This window comes from Primulina huaijiensis, chromosome 1 (genome assembly GCF_012295235.1).
Source record: "Primulina huaijiensis isolate GDHJ02 chromosome 1, ASM1229523v2, whole genome shotgun sequence".
NCBI lineage: Eukaryota > Viridiplantae > Streptophyta > Magnoliopsida > Lamiales > Gesneriaceae > Primulina > Primulina huaijiensis.
Window position 1 is genome coordinate 11826285 of NC_133306.1, and position 22939 is coordinate 11849223.

At 38.5% G+C, this 22939-nt stretch overlaps 1 protein-coding gene across 1 annotated transcript; it reads left to right on the plus strand.

Annotated features, from left to right (window-relative positions):
* Positions 1-1242: 1242 nt before the first annotated feature.
* On the plus strand, positions 1243-20929 carry LOC140971316 (uncharacterized). The gene is made up of 8 exons (XM_073433534.1): positions 1243-1482; positions 1539-1602; positions 1795-2045; positions 2298-2357; positions 16523-18000; positions 18750-18870; positions 18967-19780; positions 20826-20929. Exons 1-8 carry the CDS (start codon positions 1243-1245, stop codon positions 20927-20929), a joined length of 3132 nt encoding a protein of 1043 aa, XP_073289635.1.
* The last annotated feature ends 2010 nt before the right edge of the window (positions 20930-22939 follow it).

The following is a 22939-nucleotide window of genomic DNA, read 5'->3' on the forward strand; positions in this document are numbered from 1 at the left end:
CTCCACCTAGAAGCCTGCTAGGAGCCGCTCATTGTCCGTGCAACTAATGGCACCGGTGATCACCCTCCGCCCTCTTCGGCCCCGGGCCTCACATGAATATAAACATGCATTTAATGCTTTAAAAAAATTATTTAAAATGCCAAGGAAATTCAATAACTTGCATGCATGCCAACTTTTTAATTTACATTTACTAACATGCTAAATTACCACTTCTTAAATAAGTCTTTATTAACTTATCTCAATACTCCATCTCCAGTCCGACCTCACTTATTTAACTGAAAAGGTGACAATTAAACTACTACGTAAAATAAATAAATTTAAAGAAAAGAATTTAAATGCTCATGCAATAAAAATCATTTTAATTTAAATACTAGAAATTATGCATGGCTTATACGCAGTCCAAGTTACGGGTTCTACATTTAGACTGATCAAGCACATTATGTATTGGTCACTTGCTTTGAAACATGCCTCTACGTAAAATGATGAAGTTTATGTATGTTCATGTATGTACAAGTATGCAAGCATGTTTAAGAAAAGTTTCACGTTATGGCACGTCTATGTTATGTATGTAAGTTCAAGCTTTTAAACACATGTTAAAGTTTCAAGTATATACGCTCTATTTTAAAGTTGCATGTGGTTTTATTACGTAGTGCTCTTTACTTCCAGTTTATACGTGTTGAGTCTTTAGACTCACTAGGATTGATCGATGCAGGTGAGGATGCATTTGAGGAGACGAGAGATATGGACCAGTGAGCTGGCTTGGACTGTGCGGGAGGCTAAACCCGAGGACCGCCATATTTTAAGTTCTTATGAAATGTTCAAGATACTCTGATTTCACGTTTTGATTACAATGTTTAAACAAGTATTTTTCTTTTGCAAATACATTTGGTTGGACAATTATTTATGAATGCAAATTGAGAGTTTATTGGTATTTAAGAAAATTTTTAATATTTCCGTAAATTTTAAGTAGTAAAAAGTACGGTACGTTACAGTTGATATCAGAGCGGTGTTCTTGTAAAGGGTTATGCCTACTGCCAGTTGCAAGAAGCTCACGAAGTCACACCTCAAGTCTGTAAGTTTTAAGGTTTTAAATTTATGTTATGTAGTAAGCATTAAGTTCTGATTTCACCATGTGCATATTTTAAAGTTCAAATTACGTGCATCTTATGATATTGGTATCATGTTCATGCATGTTGGGTTTACGTGTTGGGGAAATTTTGGAACAGTATGCATCCTAGACATATGGTTAACCGTGAAGCAAGAGATGAGGATAGAGAGGCTCGGAATGAGGAGAGGGTCACCCCTCCTCGCCCACCCCCAGATATGCAGGCCCAGATGCTTGTAGGTATGATGGAGTTCTTCGCACAATATGCGGGGAACCAGGCTACAGCGAATGCAGGGGCGAGGCCCCGACCAGAGGATGTGTATGAAAGGTTTCGGAGGATGGATCCGAAGGAGTTTTCGGGAACTACCGACCCGATGGTGACTGAGGGATGGATTAAATCCATCAAGGTGATTTTGAATTTATGGAGCTGCAGGATGCAGACCAGGTTAGATGTGCCACTTTCCTTCTATCAGGAGACGCCAGGCGTTGGTGGGAAAGTGCGTCAGTATCAGTTAACCTGCAGACTCTGACTTGGAACTATTTTAAAGAAGTGTTCTACTAAAAGTACTTCACCAAGGAAGTATGATCCAGGTTGACCAGGGAGTTCATGGCGCTGCGACAGGGAGACATCAGCGTAACAGAGTTTGGGAAAAAGTTTGAGAGGGGGTGTTACTTTGTACCCCTGATAGCTAATGATGTCCGGGAGAAAGACGTCCGAGTTGCTGGTCCTACTACTTACGCAGTTGTTGTGTCAAGAGCTTTGGCGGCAGAGCAGGATCAAAGAGACATTGAGAATGACAGACAGGGCAAGAGGCCCTATCAAGCTCCGCAGCAGCATCAACAGCAGTTACCTCAGTTTAAGAGGCCGTACCAGAGACCACCGAAAGGCAAGGGTCCTATCTCGCAGCAGAAAGCTCCGAAAAGGCCCGATAATTTCCCAGTGTGCTCTAAATGCAACCGCCAACATCCCGGACAGTGTCTGTGGGGATCACAGAAATGTTTTAAATGTGGAGCCAGTGACCACATGCTTAAGGACCGCCCACAGCGGGTGCAGCCGACCTAGGGAAGGGTGTTCGCCATGCACGCTCAGGAGGCGAACCCAAACACGACATTACTGACCGATAAACTTATTTAATTAAGCGCAGTATCATTTTTGCCATACATGTGTTTGAATTTTAATTGGGTTTATTAGTATGCTAGTATTTACTTTGGTGACTTGGGATATAAATTGGCTACTATGCTTGAGGTTAAGGTTAGAACATTGGGAGATATGTTTTGTGTTGTGCTGACGTCTCTCAGGAAATATTTTCATAAAGAGAGTCGCCACGAAGGCCTTGATAGATTCAGGGGCAGCTCACTCTTTTATTTTGGAGACGTTCGCTAGTCACCTGGACGTCAAGTCTATTGGACTCGACGTGAGCTATTCAGTGACAATCCCATCAGGGGAAGAATTGTCAGCTACTAGTGTGGTGAGAGACATTGATCTTGAACTGCAAGTCCACCTAGTGTATACAGACTTGATTGTGTTGCCAATGCCAGAATTCGATATTATTTTGGGAATGGACTGGCTGACGAAGAACAGAGTTCTCATCGATTTCAAGAAAAAGTCAGTGTTAGTAAGACCTATGGGTATGGAGCAGTTTCTCTTTGAGCCAGCTAGATGGAAGAGTTTTCCTCGCATGATCTCTTGCATGCAGGCGCGGAGACTCATTCACAAAGGGTGTCATGCTTTCTTAGCCACTGTTATTTCTGCATCTGACGTACCCACTCCGTCTATATCTGACGTGCCAATAGTCAGAGAATTTCCTGACGTCTTTCCAGATGACATCACAGGCCTTCCACCAAATAGAGAGGTGGAGTTCGCCATTGATCTTGTGCAAGGCACCGTACCATTTAGCTCCAGCTGAGATGTTAGAGCTCAAACAGCAAATTCAGGAGCTCCTAGACAAGGAATTCATACACCCTAGTTTCTCACCATGGGACGCACCAGTACTCTTCGTAAAGAAGAAGGATGGGAACATGAGGTTGTGTATCGATTATCGAGAACTGAACAAGGTAACGATCAAAAATAAATTCTCACTTCCAAGGATCGAGGACTTTTTTGATCAGTTACAGGGAGCTACAGTGTTCTCTAAGATAGATCTTCGATCAGGGTATCATCAACTGAAGGTAAAAGATGCAGATGTTCATAAGACAGACTTCAGAACCAGATATGGGCATTACGAAGTCTTAGTGATGCCGTTTGGACTGACAAATGATCCAGCAATATTCATGGACCTCATGAACCGATTATTTCAGCCTTATCTTGACCAATTCATCATAGTATTCATTGACGATATTCTTATTTACTCGAAGAGCCATGAGGAGCACAGCCAGCATTTGAGGTCGGTCTTACAGGTCTTGCAGAGTCGCAAGTTATTTGCGAAGTTTAGTAAGTGTGAATTCTGGTTGGAGAAGGTAGCGTTTTTGGGTCATATAGTATCTAGCAGTGGTATTGAGGTGGATCCAGCTAAGGTAACAGCAGTCAAAGAATGGGTTGAACCGAAGAATGCATCAGAGATTCGAAGTTTCCTAGGCCTAGCAGGATACTACAGGAAATTTATTCAGGGATTTTCTTCGATAGTAGTGCCACTCACTTCATTGACCAAGAAGAATTCTAAATTCATTTGGAGTAATGATTGCCAGAAGAGTTTCGATACTTTGAAGCAAGCTCTTATTTCAGCGCCGGTGTTAGCCATGCCATTAGGGCAGGGAGATTTTGTGTTGTACACCGATGCATCTAAGGTCGGGTTAGGCACAGTGTTGATGCAGCATGGTCGGGTTATAGCTTATGCTTCCAGGCAGTTGAAGTTGCATGAGAAGAACTACCCAACTCATGATCTTGAGTTAGCCGCCGTTGTCTTTGCTTTGAAGATTTGGAGACATTATTTGTACGGAGAGAAATGCCAGATATTTACCGATCACAAGAGTCTCAAGTATTTCTTCACGCAAAAAAAATTAAATATGAGACAGAGACGGTGGTTAGAGTTGGTAAAAGACTATGATTGCAAAATTAGCTACCATCCGGGAAAAGCTAATGTTGTGGCAGATTCCTTGAGCCGAAAGGTTGCAGCCGTAGCACAGCTGTCAGTACAGAGACCTCTTCAGTGTGGAATTCAGAGATTTGGCCTAGAGGTTTATCATAGGGGCAGAGCTCCTAAGCTGTCTAATCTGACAGTCCAGTCTTCTGTGCTAGATCGAATCCGCAGAGGTCAGTCTTTCAGATGAGCAGTTGCAGAAATGGAGACTGGAGGATGAGGCCAAGGACAGTGTACTCAACACAGTGTCTGATGGTATTGTGAAATACAGAGGTAGAATGTGGGTGCCTAGTGTTGATTCGATAAGAGATTATATTCTGACAGAGGCACGTGCATCTCTGTATTCCATTCATCCAGGAGGTACCAAGATGTATAAAGATTTGCAGATCTTGTATTGGTGGCCAGGTATGAAGAGAGACTTCCTTCGGTTTGTGTCTGAATTTCTCACTTGTCTGCAAGTGAAAGCTTAACATCAGAGGCTAGCAGGGATGCTTAAGCCACTCCCTATCCCTGAGCGGAAATGGGAGAATATCACCATGGACTTCGTTGTTGGGTTCCCGAGGTAAGTCAGAGGATCCAATGCTATTTGGGTTATAGTGGATCGACTTACTAAGTAAGCACATTTCTTGCTAGTGAAGACGACTTTCTCCATGACGCATTATGTGGAGCTCTATATCAGGGAGATAGTCCGATTGCACGGAATCCTAGTTTCTATCGTGTCCGACAGGGACCCGAGGTTTACATCATCCTTTTGGAAGAGTGTGCATGCAACCATAGGGACGAAGTTGCTATTAAGTACAGCTTTTCACCCTCAGACAGATGGCCAGTCTGAACGAGTGATTCAGATTTTGGTGGATTTATTGCGAGCCTGTATGATCGATTTCCATGGGACTTGGGAATCGAAGCTACCTCTATTGGAGTTTACCTACAACAAAAGTTTTCAATCATCCATAGGTATGGCTCCCTACGAGGCACTGTATGGAAGGAAGTGCAGATCACCAATTCATTGGAATGAGTTTGGTGAGAGAGCAGAACGTGTTCCCGATATTGTTCAGTAGATTGCAGATGTGGTGGTCAAGATCCGAGACAGGATGAAGACCGCCGAGAGTCGTCAAAAGAGTTATGCTGATAAGATGAGAAGGGCTCTCGAGTTTGCCATAAGTGATCACGTTTTCGTGAAGATAGCACCCATGAAAGGTGTTATGAGATTTGGGAAGAGAGGCAAGCTTAGTCCAAGGTTTATTGGACCGTTTCAAATTCTTGACATAGTTGGGACACTAGCTTATCGTGTTGCCCTTCCGCCGAATCTGGCCGAGGTACACAATGTGGTCCACGTCTCGATGCTGAGGAAGTACCTAGCTAACCCTTTGCATGTTTTGAGCTTTGAGCCGTTTCAACTTGCTCCAGACCTGTCATACGAGGAAAGACCAGTCCAAATCCTAGACAGACAGGAGCGGAGACTTCGGAACAAGGTGACCAAGTTGGTCAAAGTCCGGTGGCTAAACCAATCAGTAGAGGAGGCCACTTGGGAGACCGAAGTAGACATGAGGATTCACTATCCGGAATTGTTTGGCAAGATTTAATTTCGAGGACGAAATTTATATAAGTGGGGGAGGAACTGTAGAGCCCAAATGAGTACGCGTAAATCACATGCATTTATTTAATTGTTAAATCATTTATTTAATTTTAAGATGATTTTAGCAATGCATGTTTTATGAAATTTCATTATTTTAAATTATTGATGTTTAAGTGATGCACGTTAAAAATATTTTCTTTTTCGAGGTTCTTGTTTCAAGCGATTATTCGATGCGGGATCGAGGAGAAAAGACCAGCGATGATTTTGGAAATTTTAAAAGATGGTATTTTATTTTAAGTGTAGAATGGGGCGTTTTAAATAATTTATCTAGTTTTAGTATTTTAAAAGCCTAATTTAATCATTAGGTCATTTTAAGATTTTAAAGTTTAAAAAAATAGCAATTGTACACTTCTAAATTTAGGGATTTTAATTGGGTTAGAAGGGGTAATTATTTTAATTAACTTGCTAATTAATAATTAAGCAATTTATTTCCTTAAATTAACCCACTAATTACGTTCCCTAACTTCCACACACACACTAACACACACAATACACACGACAACACACAACACGTGCAAAAACGTATTACAATTTCAGAAATTTATTGTTGAGAGAAAACCTAAGGTTCTTCTACCATAGAGCAGGCGCCTCTTTTCTTCAATTCTCCCAGCGATTTTCGTTAGTTTTCTTCAAAGAATTTAGTGCCACGTTCGTTCCGGATCGTCTCTCACATCCTTCCCGCGTCGGCGTCGTCGTTTCGGTAAATTTTATTATCAAAAGGCAAGTATATTCTATTTTTCATGCGTCGATCATGTCATAGTATGTGTTGCATTGTTTTATACGTAAAAATCCATGTATGATGTGCAAGGTTTGGGTAGAAACATGTTGGATCGATTTCGAAACATTTTTAGATCTAAAATTTTGAAATTTACTGTTCTTTTGAAAACTGCGATTTTTGGGTCATGATTTTGAGAAAACTTTCAACATAAAAATTGTAGAACTTTTTTATACCTTCGATTTGATATAAAATCAAAATATTTGGATAAAAATTGAGTGTGTTATGGTGTTTTTCATGGGACTGCTCAAATTGCGTTTTTTGAAAATTACGTTATTGATGTATCCTTGAAGTTATGAGTTGCAGACTTCGTTGGGCATCGCCGGGTCGATACTACTGCATTGAGCCATCATGTGGGAGGTGTTTAGGCATCATTTGATGTCTTGTTTCAAGTCAAGGATGGTTCAGAAAGTAATAGAAGGCGTAGGAAGAAATTGGTGTCGAAAATTCAAGTTATGTCGTTTTGCGTCGCTTGTTGAGTTTGGGGACAACTTTGATGATTTGCACAGGTTGGAGTTCATGCGTAGTGCCCTAGGATGTGTCCCGAGGTGTCGGTTCACGGTTGGGATGATCGAGTTAGGGAGTGGAAGCCACAAGTATAAGAAATCCCGTTTTTTCGTGTTCACAGTGGGTACACGGACCCCCACACGGACCACGGCACGGGGTCCGAGTCTTTGTTTTTTGTCCAGCGCGTTTTTCCAGTTGGTACACGGACCTTCACTCGGAACTCTTCTTGGGGTTCGTGCCTTTGTTTCCTTCCTGGTGTCAGATTTGCGAGCCTACACGGACCTTGGCACGGGGTCCATGTCCATCCTTTTTTTTGGGATGTCTTTTACAGAACTCACACGGACCCGTAGCCGGACCTGGGCACGGGGTCCTTGTACTTCATGTTTGGGGAAAATTTTATTGTTTGCTTTGCGGTTTCATGTCATGATTTAGTACGATGATTAAACGAGGTCAAGTCCCGAGATATTTAGAACGTCATAAGGAAAATTGTCATTTTTGGGTATGAGCATGGCTTTACGTCTAAGCAATGAAAGATAAGTGTTTGAACTCATGTTAGTATGTGCAGCAGTGGCCCCAAGAGATATCCAACGAATCCCTCAACGCCAAGTAAGTATGTTCGACGTGCAAGAAAATACTTTTTTAAGTTTTTGAGGTATGCTAAATGTCAGGTGACCAATTTATGAATGGGTTTGGAAGTCGGTGAATGTGGCCGAGGACCTCTTCATCCCGTTAAAGCATGAACGGGTTTAGATCATGATTGGAAAGTGGTAAAGCATGACCAGGGACCAATCCACCCTTTAAATCATGAACGGGGATCTCATGTATGTGGCAGTGGATCTTCCCTGTCAACCCAGTACTGTGGTTTAGTCTGATCAGACACATTATGTATGGGTCACTTGCTTTGAAACGTGCCTTTACGCAAAAATGATGAAGTTTATGTATGTTCAAGTATGCAAGCATGTTGAAGAAAAGTTTCACGTTATGGCACGTCGATGTTATGTACGTAAGTTCAAGCTTTTATACACATGTTAAAGTTTCAAGAATGTACGCTCTATTTTAAAATTGCATGTGGTTTTATTACATAGTACTTGTTACTTCCAGTTTATACGTGTTGTGTCTTTAGACTCACTAGGCATGATCGATGCAGGTGAGGATGCATTTGAGGAGACGAGAGATGTGGACCAGTGAGCTAGCTTGGACTGTGCGGGAGGCTAAATCCGAGGACCGCCATATTTTAAGTTCTTATGAAATATTCAAAATACTCTGATTTCACGTTTTGATTACAATGTTTAAACAAGTATTTTTCTTTTGAAAATACTTTTGGTTGAACAGTTATTTTTGAATGCAAATTGAGAGTTTATTGGTATTTAAGAAAATATTTAATTTTAACGCAAATTTTAAGTAGTAAAAAGTACGGTACGTTACATCTAGTATCCCAAAAATCCACGCTTCCGCTGCGCTTCTCTTATAAAACTTAAGTTCTAGAATGTCCTTACGTCTCCTTGATCCAAATTAAATTTTCCTTCCAAATCCTTATTTGCGAATTGCAACTTGAAAGACCCATAATGACTTAGTGCTATGTAATTGTAATCTCGAATTTTAAATTTTCTTACAATTCTCAATAATCAAAATGGATGACTACCCTTATCGTATATTACTTTTCTTATATTATACCCAAAATGTTCATCAACCTATTATATTTCAATTTTAAAATCTCAAACGCATCCGCTAACGCTTAGATTTTCAAACCTAATATTGATTCATCTTTAAAAACCCTTGATTAACATTCCTTATAACATTATAACAAAGATATCCCAAAGTTCTAAATATTATTACAAGCCTAATTCATCGAAAATTCTTATCATTTAACCCATTCAATTCTCACTTATTGTTAAACTAGTCCACAACTTCCTTAACAATTGCAAAATAAATTCTTAATTTCTTCATAAATTATCCCTTTTGATCCTTAATTTCAAAATTCCTACAATCAACTCATGTAATGCCCGAATTTTGAAATATTGTGGCATTAGTTGTGATGGTTTATGACTTTATGTTATGGTATAAATGGTAATGAATGTTATAGAATGGAATAGATAATTGATGGGTAGAATCAAAGGTTGAATTTGAGCTAAATAGGTGATGGAAGTGCAGAAACGGTATAAATAATGTGGCAGTAGTGGTGGTTTTTAGCATAATGTTTTGTATATTGCTCCAATTGATGTGAGGCTACTTCCATTAGAAAGATATGACATAAGGTTATAACTTTCATGTTTTGAGTTTTGTTCAAATCATTAGGGAAGACGAGCCAAAAGAGCCCCGAAGTGTGTCGTGCGTATCGTCGTTCCTACAATGACACATGTTGGGAGATTTAGCATAAATTTTTACTCCAATCTCCAAATAGCATGAGGCCAATTGAAGATGCAAGCCAAGATATAGGGCTACAACTTTTTAGTTTACCACTTTCGCAAATTCTGAATTTAAAAATGCGTTCTTGGCAGAATACTGCGCGCCCTTGCACAGGATCCGGCGCCCTAGCGCGCGCAGTACTGAAATTTTGGTGTTTGGGCAGCAAGGGGCGCGCGGCTGCGCCAAAATCACGCGCCATGGCGCCCAACACTTGTACAAAAAACTTGTTTTGACGTTTGGATGATATATATTTGATTGGAAAATGATTTTTGTATCATTTTCTCTTATCTTTTTCCTACTCCATCGGTTTAGAGCTAGGGTTCTTCATTTTTCCTTTCATCTTCTAATTTCTTCTTCAATCTATGGGAGATTTGCTCAAGGAAATTATGAAATGAAGTTAGATTTGTGATCCTCTCTCCAAGATCTTCAAGATGGTGTAAGTATGTTATATTTTTATTCAAGTTTGGAAATAGGATGAAGTTTAGAATTGATATTTGTGTTGATATTTGAGATGTTGGAGATGTTGAAATTGTGTTGGTTTGAATTTAAAATGGAATTGAAGCCAATGGCAAAGTATAGGAGCTAATTTCTTTAGCACGCATGCTATGTGTTTGATGAAATGATTCAATGAATGTTTTTATGGCATATTAAGGTTAAGAAATTTACGGATCTTGATTCAAAGCAGTATTGAACTAATTATGAATTTTGAACAGAAATTACTCTGTTTTGATAGATGATCAAAGTCCTTGAGTTATAGTAGAATTCAAAGGTTCAAGACTTCTCATCTACACATTTCGATCTTCTTTTGGTAATATTTGAAAGGTATGTTACGGTCGATAACATACGAGGTAAAAGTATCATTTTTATTTTAAATTGAAAACTCTATGGCTTGATGAACTATTGGTGATTTGATGATGATTGTTGTATTGAGATGAGTTGATTATGATATCGAGATGATGATATTGATTTGCATCATGACATTGCATATTGAGCCACTTGTTGATTCAGATTTGATATGGCGGAGGTCGCCTTGATATATTGATTTGTTGGACGTATGGGGCTATAGTTGAGTTGGCATAGTGTATGCGGAGGTCGCTGCTATGGCCTGAACACTCTCTATAGGCGCACCATAGTCCTGGGATTGTAGAACACAGCACCCCACCCCGAGCGGATGAGTCGGTGGATGTTGCTGGGTGATTCTATTCCCTTGGGTACCATATGACCAGATGATTCACTTGATCTTGAGATTTATTGATAGCCCACAACTTCTGATCATGCATTGCATTATATTGCATCTTTATGAATTTATATGAAATATTTGAAAATTTAACTCAAATTTGTGATTGATTGTATCATACTGGGTTTATACTCACCGGCATGCCCGGTACCTCTTGTTTTCATGTGCTTGACGGTAGGTGAGGCGAGGCTTGGTATGCCAGAGCCCAGCTCCAGGCGAGGAGATACGGGTTAGAGTGGGATTCTCGGGTCTTAGGAGCTATGTGATGATGTTTGGATTTCTTTGGTTCACTACTTCATGTTGGCATGTTGAAAATTTATATTTCAAACATTTGAGACAATTAAATTATTTTGACGATATTTATGTAAGTTTGTGAACAACAAATTATGTATTTTACTCAATCATTTGGTGTGTGACAATTATAATTATTAGTATTAAATATCGGACCCGAGGCCCCACGTTTTTAGTATTCTTAATTTCCTTCTACCTGTTTCCCGTAACATAATTTCAAAAATTTTAAACTTATCGCCAAAAATCAATCCTCATAACCAATCTTACATTTTCATCAAAACTTAAAATCCCAATTTATATGTTTTCTTACTTCCAAAGATCATCGCCGTCTTTGAATCATTATTCCTTATGTCAAATTCCCAAAATTATATCAACTAGAAACCATGATTCATCGGTATTTTCTTAGAAAATCAACGTGCCCCAAAAGCATTCATAATATTCTCGATTAACTTATGGCCCAAAAATTAGAACGCCAATACTAAAACCCAAAAATCAACACAGTCCAACTCCACCACAAAACCAACATGCGTTTAAATCATATAATTTCTTATTTCACATTGTATCACGTATAGAAATTCTAAAACATATATCCTCAAAAAGCTCGTAAACATATAATTCATGTAATCATACAGGAAGCAACATAAAAATCGTATAAAGCATGTAAACATAAAATTTGAGGCTTGACGACTGAGCTTCCCAGCACTGATGGTGACACAACCTTTTACAAAACCATTGCTCTTTTACCAATTGAAAAGTCTGCTATTTGTTTACCTTAAAAAATACTAGAATTTTTTTTAAACTTTTACTATTCGGCCGGAACACTTACATATATATAAAATATTTTTGCATCATTTTTAAAATAAAACAACCAACTAGTATTTGAAAATCAAAAGAAATAGTCAAAACATGAAATCGGCAAACGTTTTACCAAACCTAAAAATAATCTTTTCAAATATTGCTAAAAGTATTATCTTTTCAAAAACCAATCAAAACCATAAATAAATAGTCGTAAAATTCTATAACAAAAGTTTTAAACATAAATCATAAATGCGGAAAAATAGAAGCGCTGGTCCTCGGGTTATGTGCACGCTCACAAGCAACAGTGAAAATACTTTTACATAAAATAACATTTCATGATCATGCATAACTTAACCTCAACATTTTTCTTTTTTTATCATTTTCATAACATATAATCCTTTTATCATGAGAATAAACATTTCATTTTCCTTTTATTGAATTCAGATCGTTAATCGTGACTTTCCTTATCCTTAAAAATTTGATGGATCCATCTAAATGTAACCATAGTACTGGGCAGCGGGGACATGAGCGACACTCTCACCCGTCAACTGAGCATTGGCCTATCCTCATCATATGGGAACACGATCGTCGGGCTCTCTCTAGGGCCTTCTCCCGTAAACGGGCTCCCTTTGGGGCCTTTTCCCTCACGATATCCACATTTATATCTTCATATTCTCATAATAGTCACGATTACTTCATCTCCTCCAATGTTTCACATTTTCATCACTATATAAAAATCATGCATTTAAATATCATTTTTCATTTAAAAACAAGCTTGCAACATTTCTTTTGACTTTATTGTTTCATCGTAAATTCCATAACATTTAAAATAAACATTTTATCATTTAAAAATCCATAAGCATCCATAAACATTGAAAATATTCATTTAGCATATAAAACAGCATTCAGAGCACTGTCACGACGTTCACTAATTTTTGGGTGTAAAATTACCGTTTTGCCCCTTACGTAAAATTTCTAGTTTTTGACATTTTCTTAATTTCATTGACTCTAAAATGTCCCAAATAATTATTTAAGCTTACATGAATTTTCACATATTTTTATTTATCTTAAATCGAGGACTTTTAATTTAATATTTAAATATGACATATCAACGCGTTTTAATCCCGAATTAAATCAAACCTTAGTACAAAATTCCCAAATTAAAAATTTAGACTTTTAATAATTATTTGAGCTTAAATATAATTTTTCATAATTTTATTATGCTTTAATCTAGATTTTTCAATTAATTCTTTAATTAATGTTTCGTGAGGCGATTAAATCTCGGATAAATTTAAAACCCATTATTTTGATCCCAAATTTTAAACATAGCATTTTTATTAATTATTATACCCTTGTGAGCCATGAACCACACCCGTGGACCCATGGTTCTAATTTTTGTTTTTTAATTTTCGTTTTTGACCCTTAACCGATCTACCCGAGCCATCTCCCGATTTACTTGAGCCACGCCCGAGCCACCTCGGGCCAATAGCCAACTCGTTTAGGAACCCTACTCGCCAAGCCCCAGCCCCTTAGACCCTCGAAAAGCCCACAGCCCTTAACCTCTTTTTGTGCGTGTGTGAGGTTTAGTTGCCTTAAGACTCATCAAGCCATCTAACCACTGACCACCCATGACCTTTACTGGCCCTATACCAGTCCCAGACCTGAGCCACACCCAGCCAAAGCCCCTGAGCCACGCAGCAAGTCCCTGCTCAAGCAATCTCCTAGCCGCAGCACTCCCCTTATGTGGTTTAGGAGTTTTGCCATGCTAGGACTCCTCCGTCATCTAGACCCCGACTCCCTCCACCTAGCCGTCCCTGCACCACCCTCTAGACCTTCTTGCACCACGCCTCGACCAGCGCACCAGCCTAGGCGCTTGCACCAGCCACGCGCCACTTTCTTATTCAAGCGGGTCTCGCACGTTCCCTTCCTCCCTACGTGCAGCAGTGCCCAGCCGCCCTAGGACTCCTCCTAGGCTCTCAACATGACCCTAGCCGATCCCCTATCAGCCCTGGCCGAGCCCCCAAGCCCCAAACAAACAATCGAGTCCCTTGAAACCCCACATGCACACAAACTCTTCAAAAACCTCACGGCTCCTTCTTCCCTTACCAACGACTGTTCCAGCTTTGATCCATCATGTAATAGCCCAACCTTTTATCATGTGAATATTTATGGTTTATTATTGTTATGAACATGTTTTATGATTTAATGGTTGAGTTTATGTTGAAGGGTTATTGTTTATGGTTATGTTTATTGAATGGTAAGGTATGATTATTGTTTTTGGTGTTATGTTTCTTAGTTGTTGATGGTTATGGAGGGGGAAAAAGTTCATTGATGGTTGTTGGATGGTTTGAATTTGTGTTGAATTGGATTTGGTGGAGGTTTTGGAGTGAATGTTTTGATAACTATAGTTTTTAGAAGATTGGAGTGCAGAAACGGTATGAAAATTATGGCCGTTGTTAAGGTTTTTAGTATAATAATTTTTACAATGATCCAAATGATGTGAGACCACTTTCATTAGAAATATATGATATAATACTATAACTTTCATGTTTTGAGTTTTGTTCAAATCATTAGGAAAGACGAGCCAAAAGTGGCCCGAAGTGTGTCGTGTGTATCGTTGTTCCTGCACTGACACATGTTGGTAGAATAGGCATAACTTTTTACTCAGACCTTCAAATGACATGAGGCTAATTGGAGATGCAAGAAAAGACATAGAGCTACAACTTTCATGTTTACCACTTTGGCTAATTCGGAAGAAAAAAATGAAGTTTTGGCCCTTGGCAGTGGGTATACGGACCCCTACACGGGGTCCGTTTCTTGCCACGAAAAATGAGTGATTTCCAGTGTGTACACGTACCTATGCACGGAGGGTGGCACGGGGTCCGTGTCTATGGCATAGAAAACACGTTTTTGGTGTATTCTGAAGGCTTAGCCCTTTTCTAGACTATTCTTTTCATTCCTCATCTCTTTTCCCTTTTATTCCATCGATTCAAGCTTTTCTCTCCAAGGTTTTTCTCTCTTCATCTTACACCTCAAGTTCAAGAATTTTAGTGAGTCTCCTACCTCAATTCTCAAGCTTTGAGGTAAGGATGTTATAGTCTTGAGTTGAGAAGGATTTGAAAGTTGAAGATATATGTTGGATTGATTGAACTTCCTATGCTTATTCGTGTTGATTGATGATTAAATTCATGTGTTATCTTATAGGAACTTCTTCTAAGTGATCATAGCAACAACTTGCTTGTGGGTTGTAAGTGAAAGCTTTTCCTTTGTGCTCACATGATTTATATATGTATCAAGCCATGTTATTGTCAATTAGCNTTTCTAAGTGATCATAGCAACAACTTGCTTGTAGGTTGTAAGTGAAAGCTTTTCCTTTGTGCTCACATGATTTATATATGTATCAAGCCATGTTATTGTCAATTAGCTCCTTCCATTGGCATATAATTGATATGTATATTGATATATATATTCATTGTTCAAAAATTACCATTGAATACATTGACAAAGGAGCTATTAATTCCTTGTCCCTACCAAGTGTTTGTCAAAATGCCTCAATGAGATTTCCTATGATTAAAGCCAAGGAATGATAGTAATTCATGCATGTCATTGGCCAATCACATAATTATGAAGTATCTCTCACAGTTTTGATATTTATATCAAAGAGATACTTCCACAGGTCACAGAACTGTCATTTCCTTCCTTTAATTCATGATATAATACCTTTTACATTGATTTGAGATTTATGATTCATTCTTTATCGCCATTGCTATAGCCATGTTCTAAGCCAAAGCAATGTATATGTAATTGCTATGTACAGCTTCTTACTTACTGAGATTTATTCTCATTCCAGTTAATGTCATGTGATGCAGGTGATAAGAAGGACTGAAATGGATTGTTCGAGGCGGGGGAGTCATCTAAGATGCCAAGGGAAACACTTTTTGGTTTTGTCATTTTGAATTGTGGTGGAGTGAACATATGTAAAGTTTTAAAATGTCATGTAGTTTAGTAAATGAGTGAAAGGAAATGTTTGTGTTGGATTTTTGTTATATTATGGATAATACATTGTGAATGATCATGTACCTTAACCTTGGAAATGGTTTTGATGTAAATAGTATATGTTTCTTTCCCTTTGAAATGTGAAGGCTTCCGCGTATGTTATTTACTTAATTTAAATATCATGGGAGTGGGGTGTTTCAATTGGTATCAGAGCAAAAGTTCTTGAACAGTATATGACTTCTTCTACCTAGGACAATACGGTATGTTTTCGATCCTTCATCTATTGATTTTAACATTGAGAGTTGATCATATTCCATTGTTATTGATGTATTCTTTCTTTATATCTATGTTAAAGTGAGCTTATGTGTAGGAAATGCCTCATAAACAAAAGGTTACTGAAGGGGTTGATAGGACCCCTACCAATGATAGGACTACCAACGTTGTAGATGAATTCAGTAAATTAATATAAGAACAAGCGAAAGTTCATGGTGAACAAATTCAATAGTTGTTGAGCCTGCATACCTCAACCTAGGGTCATAGTCAAGGAAGAGGACAGAGTAGAGTGGAAAGCGCCGAAGGTAGTTCTTATGAATTATTCAGGCGAATGAACCCTCCCGAAATTGTCGGTGGTGCCGATCCACTCGTAGCTCTTGATTGGGTTAAATCATTGGAGGCTATCATTGGATCACTTTAGGCTGATCGAGATAGAGTGAGCTGTACTGTGTTTATTCTAGTGAAAGCTGCCCGCATCTGGTGGGAAGCTACTAAAGTGACTGTTAATGTCCGTGAGTTAAAATGGAATGAGTTCAAAGAGTTATTTTATGCCAACTATTTTTCAAGAGAAGTTAAAGCGAAGAAGGTTAAAGAGTTTCTTGAATTGAGACAAGATTCCTTGTCTGTTGCTGATTACACCTTGAAATTTGAAGAAGGATGTGTGTTTGTTCCGTTCATTGTCGAGAATGATAAAGACAAAGGAGAACACTTACTTCGTGGGTTGAAACCAGAAATTCGAAGGGATGTTCATATGGCCAAGGTGATCACTTATCAAGACATTGTTGAAAGAGCCTTACTTGCCGAGCACGATGAACAAGAAATTGAAAAAGAGCGGCAATTAAGAAGGCAATCTTTTCAAGCTAGAGGGCAAGGAACAAGTGCTAGTACTCGAGGTGGTCACAAAGGAAAAGGCAAGATGGAGCAACGCAATAAACCTTCTGCGCCTTCTTCAGACATGGAGCGATCATTATGTCCTAAATGTGGCAAGACACATAAAGGTGAGTGTCAAGTGGGAAGTGGCCGATGTTATCGATGTAAAAAAATGGGGCATACAACACGGAAGTGTCCTCTCTCCTCTGACAAGGTAAAGGTTCAAGGCAGGATTTTCACAATGACAAAAGAGGGTGCCAATCCTGATTCTTCAGTCATATCAGGTAATATTCTAATATCTGGCAAGGAAGCACTTACATTGATTGATACTGGTGCGACTCATTCCTTTATGTCTGAAGTATTTATGCACTTTTTATCTCGCGAGCCTACTGTCATGCCTTTACATTTTACTATTATGTTGCCCTCTGGTGATGAGATTTGTCCTACGAGTATCCTTAAGGCATGTCCTGTACAGATGGGGACGAGATTGTTATATGCTGATTTTATTATGATTACGATGGTTGCTTTTGATGTTATATTGGGTATGGATTGGTTATCCGCTTATCGTGCCGTAATTGATTGTGTGGGAAAGATTGTGAAGTTTTTAACTAATAACCATGAAAGTGACGAAATTGTTGGTCTAGGGTCATCGATTAGTACTCCCATTATTTCGTGCTTGCAAGCTATTAAATTGTTGAATAATGGATGTACTAGTTTTCTAGCCTTAGTATCGGACGTGAATATGGACAGTAATGTGCAATTACAGAATATTGATGTGGTTCAAGAATATCCTGATGTATTTGTTGATGATGTGCCTGGATTACCTCCTGATCGAGAGGTAGAGTTTGTTATTGAATTGAGTCCAGGTACAGCCCCAATTTCTAAAACTCCGTACAGAATGGCTCCAACTGAAATGAAAGAATTGAAGAATCAAATGCAGAAGCTATTAGATAAAGGTTTTATTCGTCCTAGTTCCTCGCCATGGGGAGCTCCGGTTTTGTTCGTGAAAAAGAAAGATGGATCATTCAGGTTATGCATTGATTATCGAGAACTCAACAAGGTAACCATTAAAAATAAATATCCTTTGCCTCGAATCGATGATCTTTTTGATCAATTGCAAGGAGCCACCGTGTTTTCGAAAATCGATCTTCGATCCGGATATCATCAATTGAACGTAAAAGCGGAGGACATACCCAAGACTTCTTTTAGAACGAGGTATGGCCATTATGAATTTTTGGTGATGTCATTTGGATTAACTAATGCTCCTTCAGTGTTTATGGATTTGATGTATCGTGTCTTTAAGCCGTATTTGGATGCTTTTGTGATTCTATTTATTGGCGACATTTTAATATATTCTAAGACACGAGAACTTCATAGTGAGCATTTGAGGATCGTATTACAGACATTGAGAGAGAAGCAATTATATGCTAAGTTAAAGAAATGTGAATTTTGGTTAGAGCAAGTGGCGTTTTTGGGCCATATCGTGTCAAAAGAAGGAATAGCAGTCGATCCGTCCAAGGTCGAAGCGATAAAGCAATGGTCTATTCCAAAGACAGTTTCAGAGGTACGGAGTTTTCTTGGTTTAGCAGGGTATTACAGACGATTCATAGCAGATTTCTCGAAAATTGCCTTGCCATTGACGAGCTTGACACGAAAAGCTATCAAATTTGAATGGACCATAGAATGCCAACAAGCATTCCAAACTTTAATAGATAAGCTAACTTCTGCCCTTGTATTAGTACTTCCTTGTGGTACTGAGGATTTTGTTGTGTATACAGATGCTTCAATGCAGGGGTTAGGTGTCGTGTTGATGCAACGTGGGAAAGTGATCGCTTATGCTTCTTGCAGCTAAAAGAATACGAGAAAAATTATCCCACGCATGATTTGGAGTTGGCGGCGGTAGTTTTCGCCTTAAAGATTTGGCGGCATTATTTATATGGTGAGAAATGTGAAATTTTTATAGATCATAAAAGCTTAAGTTATTTATTTTCACAGAAAGAATTGAATATGAGGCAGCGGAGGTGGTTGGAACTGGTAAAAGGCTATGATTGCACCATTAGCTATCATCCTGGAAAAGCTAATGTCGTTACGGATGCTTTAAGCCGTAAATCCAGTTATTTATTGGGCTCCATGATTCAGAAACCGTTGTTGCTTGATTTGCAAAGAAACAAAATAACTCTGGTATCCCCAGGTACAGTAAATCAATTATCTGCATTAGTTCTTCACTCTACTTTGATTGATCGAATTTTAAAGGAACAACAACTGGATCTTCAGTTATTAGAGTTGAAGAATAAAAGTGATTTGACAGGAGTTTCTGATTTTGGTTTGAATAGTACTAGATTGTTGACCTTTCGAGGTAGAATTTGTATTCCAGTAGGGGATGACATTCGGAAAGATGTTCTTATTGAAGATCATTCAGCGCCTTATTCAGTTCATCCTGGCAGTACCAAAATGTATCAAGATCTTCGACGTCTTTATTGGTGGCTAGGTATGAAGAAATATATCATGTTATGTATTTCTGAATGTCTAATCTGTCAGCAGGTTAAAATTGAGCATCAACGACCTGCTGCAACTTTACTATCGCTCCCAATACCTCAATGGAAGTGGGAACACATTACCATGGACTTCGTAACGGGACTTCAAAGAACACCAAAGGGTTACAACTCCATTTGGGTGATTGTTGATAGATTAACCAAGTCGACTCATTTTCTTCAGGTCAAAACAACGTTTACCATTAATCAGTATGCTGCAGTTTATGTGGCTGAGATTGTAAGACTTCATGGAATCCCTGTGTCAATTGTATCTGATCGTGACCCGAGGTTTACTTCTGAATTCTGGAAGAGTTTGCACAGAGCCTTGGGCACCAAGTTGGCCTTTAGCACAGCATATCATCCTCAAAGCGACGGGCAGTCCGAAAGGGTTATTCAAATTCTTGAAGATATGTTACGAGCTTGCACAATTGATTTTCCGGGAAGTTGGGATTCTAAATTGCCTTTAGGGGAATTTACGTATAACAATAGCTACCAGACTTCAATTGGCATGGCACCTTATGAAGCTCTGTAAGGAAGAAAGCACCGATCTACTTTATATTGGGAAGAAGTAGGTGAAAGGAAGATGTTGGGCCCAGAATTGGTTCAACAAACAGCAGATGTGGTGGCATTAATCCAAGAACGAATGAAGACCGCTCAGTCTCGACAGAAGAGTTATGCCGATGTTCGTCGACGGCCTTTGACATTCGAGGTAGGTGATCATGTTTTTATTAAAATAGCCTCTTTTAAGGGAGTGATGCGGTTTGGCAAGAAAGGTAAGTTAAGTCCTCGATATATTGGGCCGTTTGAAATTCTCGACAAGATTGGGGACCGAGCCTATCGTCTTGCATTGCCACCAGACTTGGATCGAATGCACAATGTCTTTCATGTGTCTATGCTACGCAAATATATTCCCAATCCATCTCATGTTCTTCGACATGAATCATTAGATCTTTTACCTAACCTGAGCTACGAAGAAGTACCGATTCAAATTCTTAACTGCAAGGTAAAAGAACAAAGAGATTGGTATTGTAAAAGTTCTATGGCGGAATCATATTATTGAAGAGGCGACTTGGGAATCGGAGGAAGAAATGAAACATCATTATCCCAATTTATTCAACGGTAAGCAAATTTAGGGGACGAAATTTTTATAAGGAGGGGAGATTGTAATAGCCCAACCTTTTATCAAGTGAATATTTATGGTTTATTATTGTTATGAACATGTTTTATGATTAATGGTTGAGTTTATGTTGAAGGGTTATTGTTTATGGTTATATTTATTGAATGGTAAGGTATGATTATTGTTCTTGCTGTTATGTTTCATAGTTGTTGATGCTTATGGAGGGGGAATGAGTTCATTGATAATTGTTGGATGGTTTGAATTTGTGTTGAAATTGGATTTGGTGGAGGTTTTGGAGTGGATGTTTTGATAACTATAGTTTTTAGAAGATTGGAGTACAGAAACGGTATGAAAATTATGACAGTCGTTAAGGTTTTTAGTATAATAATTTTTACAATAATCCAAATGATGTGAGGCCACTTTCATTAGAAAGATATGATATAAGGCTATAACTTTTATGTTTCGAGTTTTGTTCAAATCATTAGGGAAGACGAGCCAAAAGTGGCCCGAAGTATGTCGTGTGTATCGTTGTTCCTGCACTGACATATGTTGGGAGAATGGGCTTAAATTTTTACTCAGACCTTCAAATGACATGAGGCTAATTGGAGATGCAAGAAAAGACATAGAGCTACAACTTTCATATTTACCACCTTGGCTAATTCGGAAGAAAAAATGCAATTTTGACCCTTGGCAATGGGTATACGGACCCCTACACGGGGTCCGGGTCTTGCCATGAAAAATGAGTGATTTCCAATGTGTACACGTACCTATGCACGGAGGGTGGCACGGGGTCCGTGTCTATGGCATAGAAAACACGTTTTTGGTGTATTCTTAAGGCTTTTAACCCTTTTTTAGACTATTCTTTTCATTCCTCATCTCTTTTCCCTTTTATTCCCTCGATTCAAGCTTTTCTCTCCAAGGTTTTTCTCTCTTCATCTTCCACATCAAGTTCAAGAATTTTTGTGAGTCTCCTACCTCAATTCTCAAGCTTTGAGGTAAGGATGTTATAGTCTTGAGTTGAGAAGGATTTGAAGTTGAAGATATATGTTGGATTGATTGAACTTCCTATGCTTATTCGTGTTGATTGATGATTAAATTCATGTGCTATCTTGTAGGAACTTCTTCTAAGTAATCATAGCAACCACTTGCTTGTGGGTTGTAAGTGAAAGCTTTTCCTTTGTGCTCACATGATTTATATATGTATCAAGCCATGTTATTGTCAATTAGCTCCTTCCATTGGCATATAATTGATATGTATATTGTTATATATATTCATTGTTCAAAAATTACCATTGAATACATTGACAAAGGAGCCATTAATTCCTTGTTCCTACCAAATGTTTGTCAAAATGCCTCAATGAGAATTCCTATGATTAAAGCCAAGGAATGATAGTAATTCATGCATGTCGTTGGCCAATCACATGATTATGAAGTATCTCTCACAGTTTTGATATTTATATCAAAGAGATACTTGCCACAGGTCACAGGTTACAGGTCACAGAACTGTCATTTCTTACTGAGTTTTAATGATATAATACATTTTACATTGATTTGAGATTTAGGATTCATTCTTTATCGCCATTGCTATAGCCATGTTATAAGCCAAAGCTATGTATATGTAATTGCTATGTACAGCTTCTTACTTACTGAGTTTTATTCTCATTCCAGTTAATGTCATGTGATGCAGGTGATAAGAAGGACTGAAATGGATTGTTCGAGGCGGGGGAAGTCATATAAGATGCCAAGGGAAACACTTTTTGGTTTTGTCATTTTGAATTGTGGTGGAGTGAACATATGCAAAGTTTTAAAATGTCATGTAGTTTAGTAAATGAGTGAAAGGAAAGGTTTGTGTTGGATTTTGGTTATATTATGGATAATACATTGTGAATGATCATGTACCTTGACCTTGGAAATGGTTTTGATGTAAATAGTATATGTTTCTTTCCCTTTGAAATGCGAAGGCTTCCGCGTATGTTATTTACTTAATTTAAATGTCATGGGAGTGGGGTGTTTCATATCATGTTGTGAAGCATATTGGTTGGGTTCTAGACCCTTAAACCTGTGTAAAACAATTCCATATTAATACCCTATCCATGGCAGCCCCTTAAACAACATAAAAACATGATTTTGGAACTAACAAACATGCATGTGTATAGTTACGAAAATAATAATTTGTGTGCCTTGTTTTCATTCAAAACATGATTTAATAATTACTATGGTGTGATAGATGTTTGAAGGAAATAATATGGCATGCTTTTGCGTATTTAACGCACGATTACTCGTTGACCCTGACACGGGTTCCGTGCCTTTGTGAATTCTG

Excerpts from the sequence above, each read along its gene's own strand:
- LOC140971316 (XM_073433534.1), top strand. The coding sequence starts at position 1,243 with ATGGTTAACCGTGAAGCAAGAGATGAGGATAGAGAGGCTCGGAATGAG. Across the intron at positions 1,603-1,794 it reads CGCCAGGCGTTGGTGGGAAA|CTAATGATGTCCGGGAGAAA; the intron begins GTGCGTCAGTAT and ends TACCCCTGATAG. Across the intron at positions 18,871-18,966 it reads ATGATTTGGAGTTGGCGGCG|AAAGAATTGAATATGAGGCA; the intron begins GTAGTTTTCGCC and ends TTATTTTCACAG.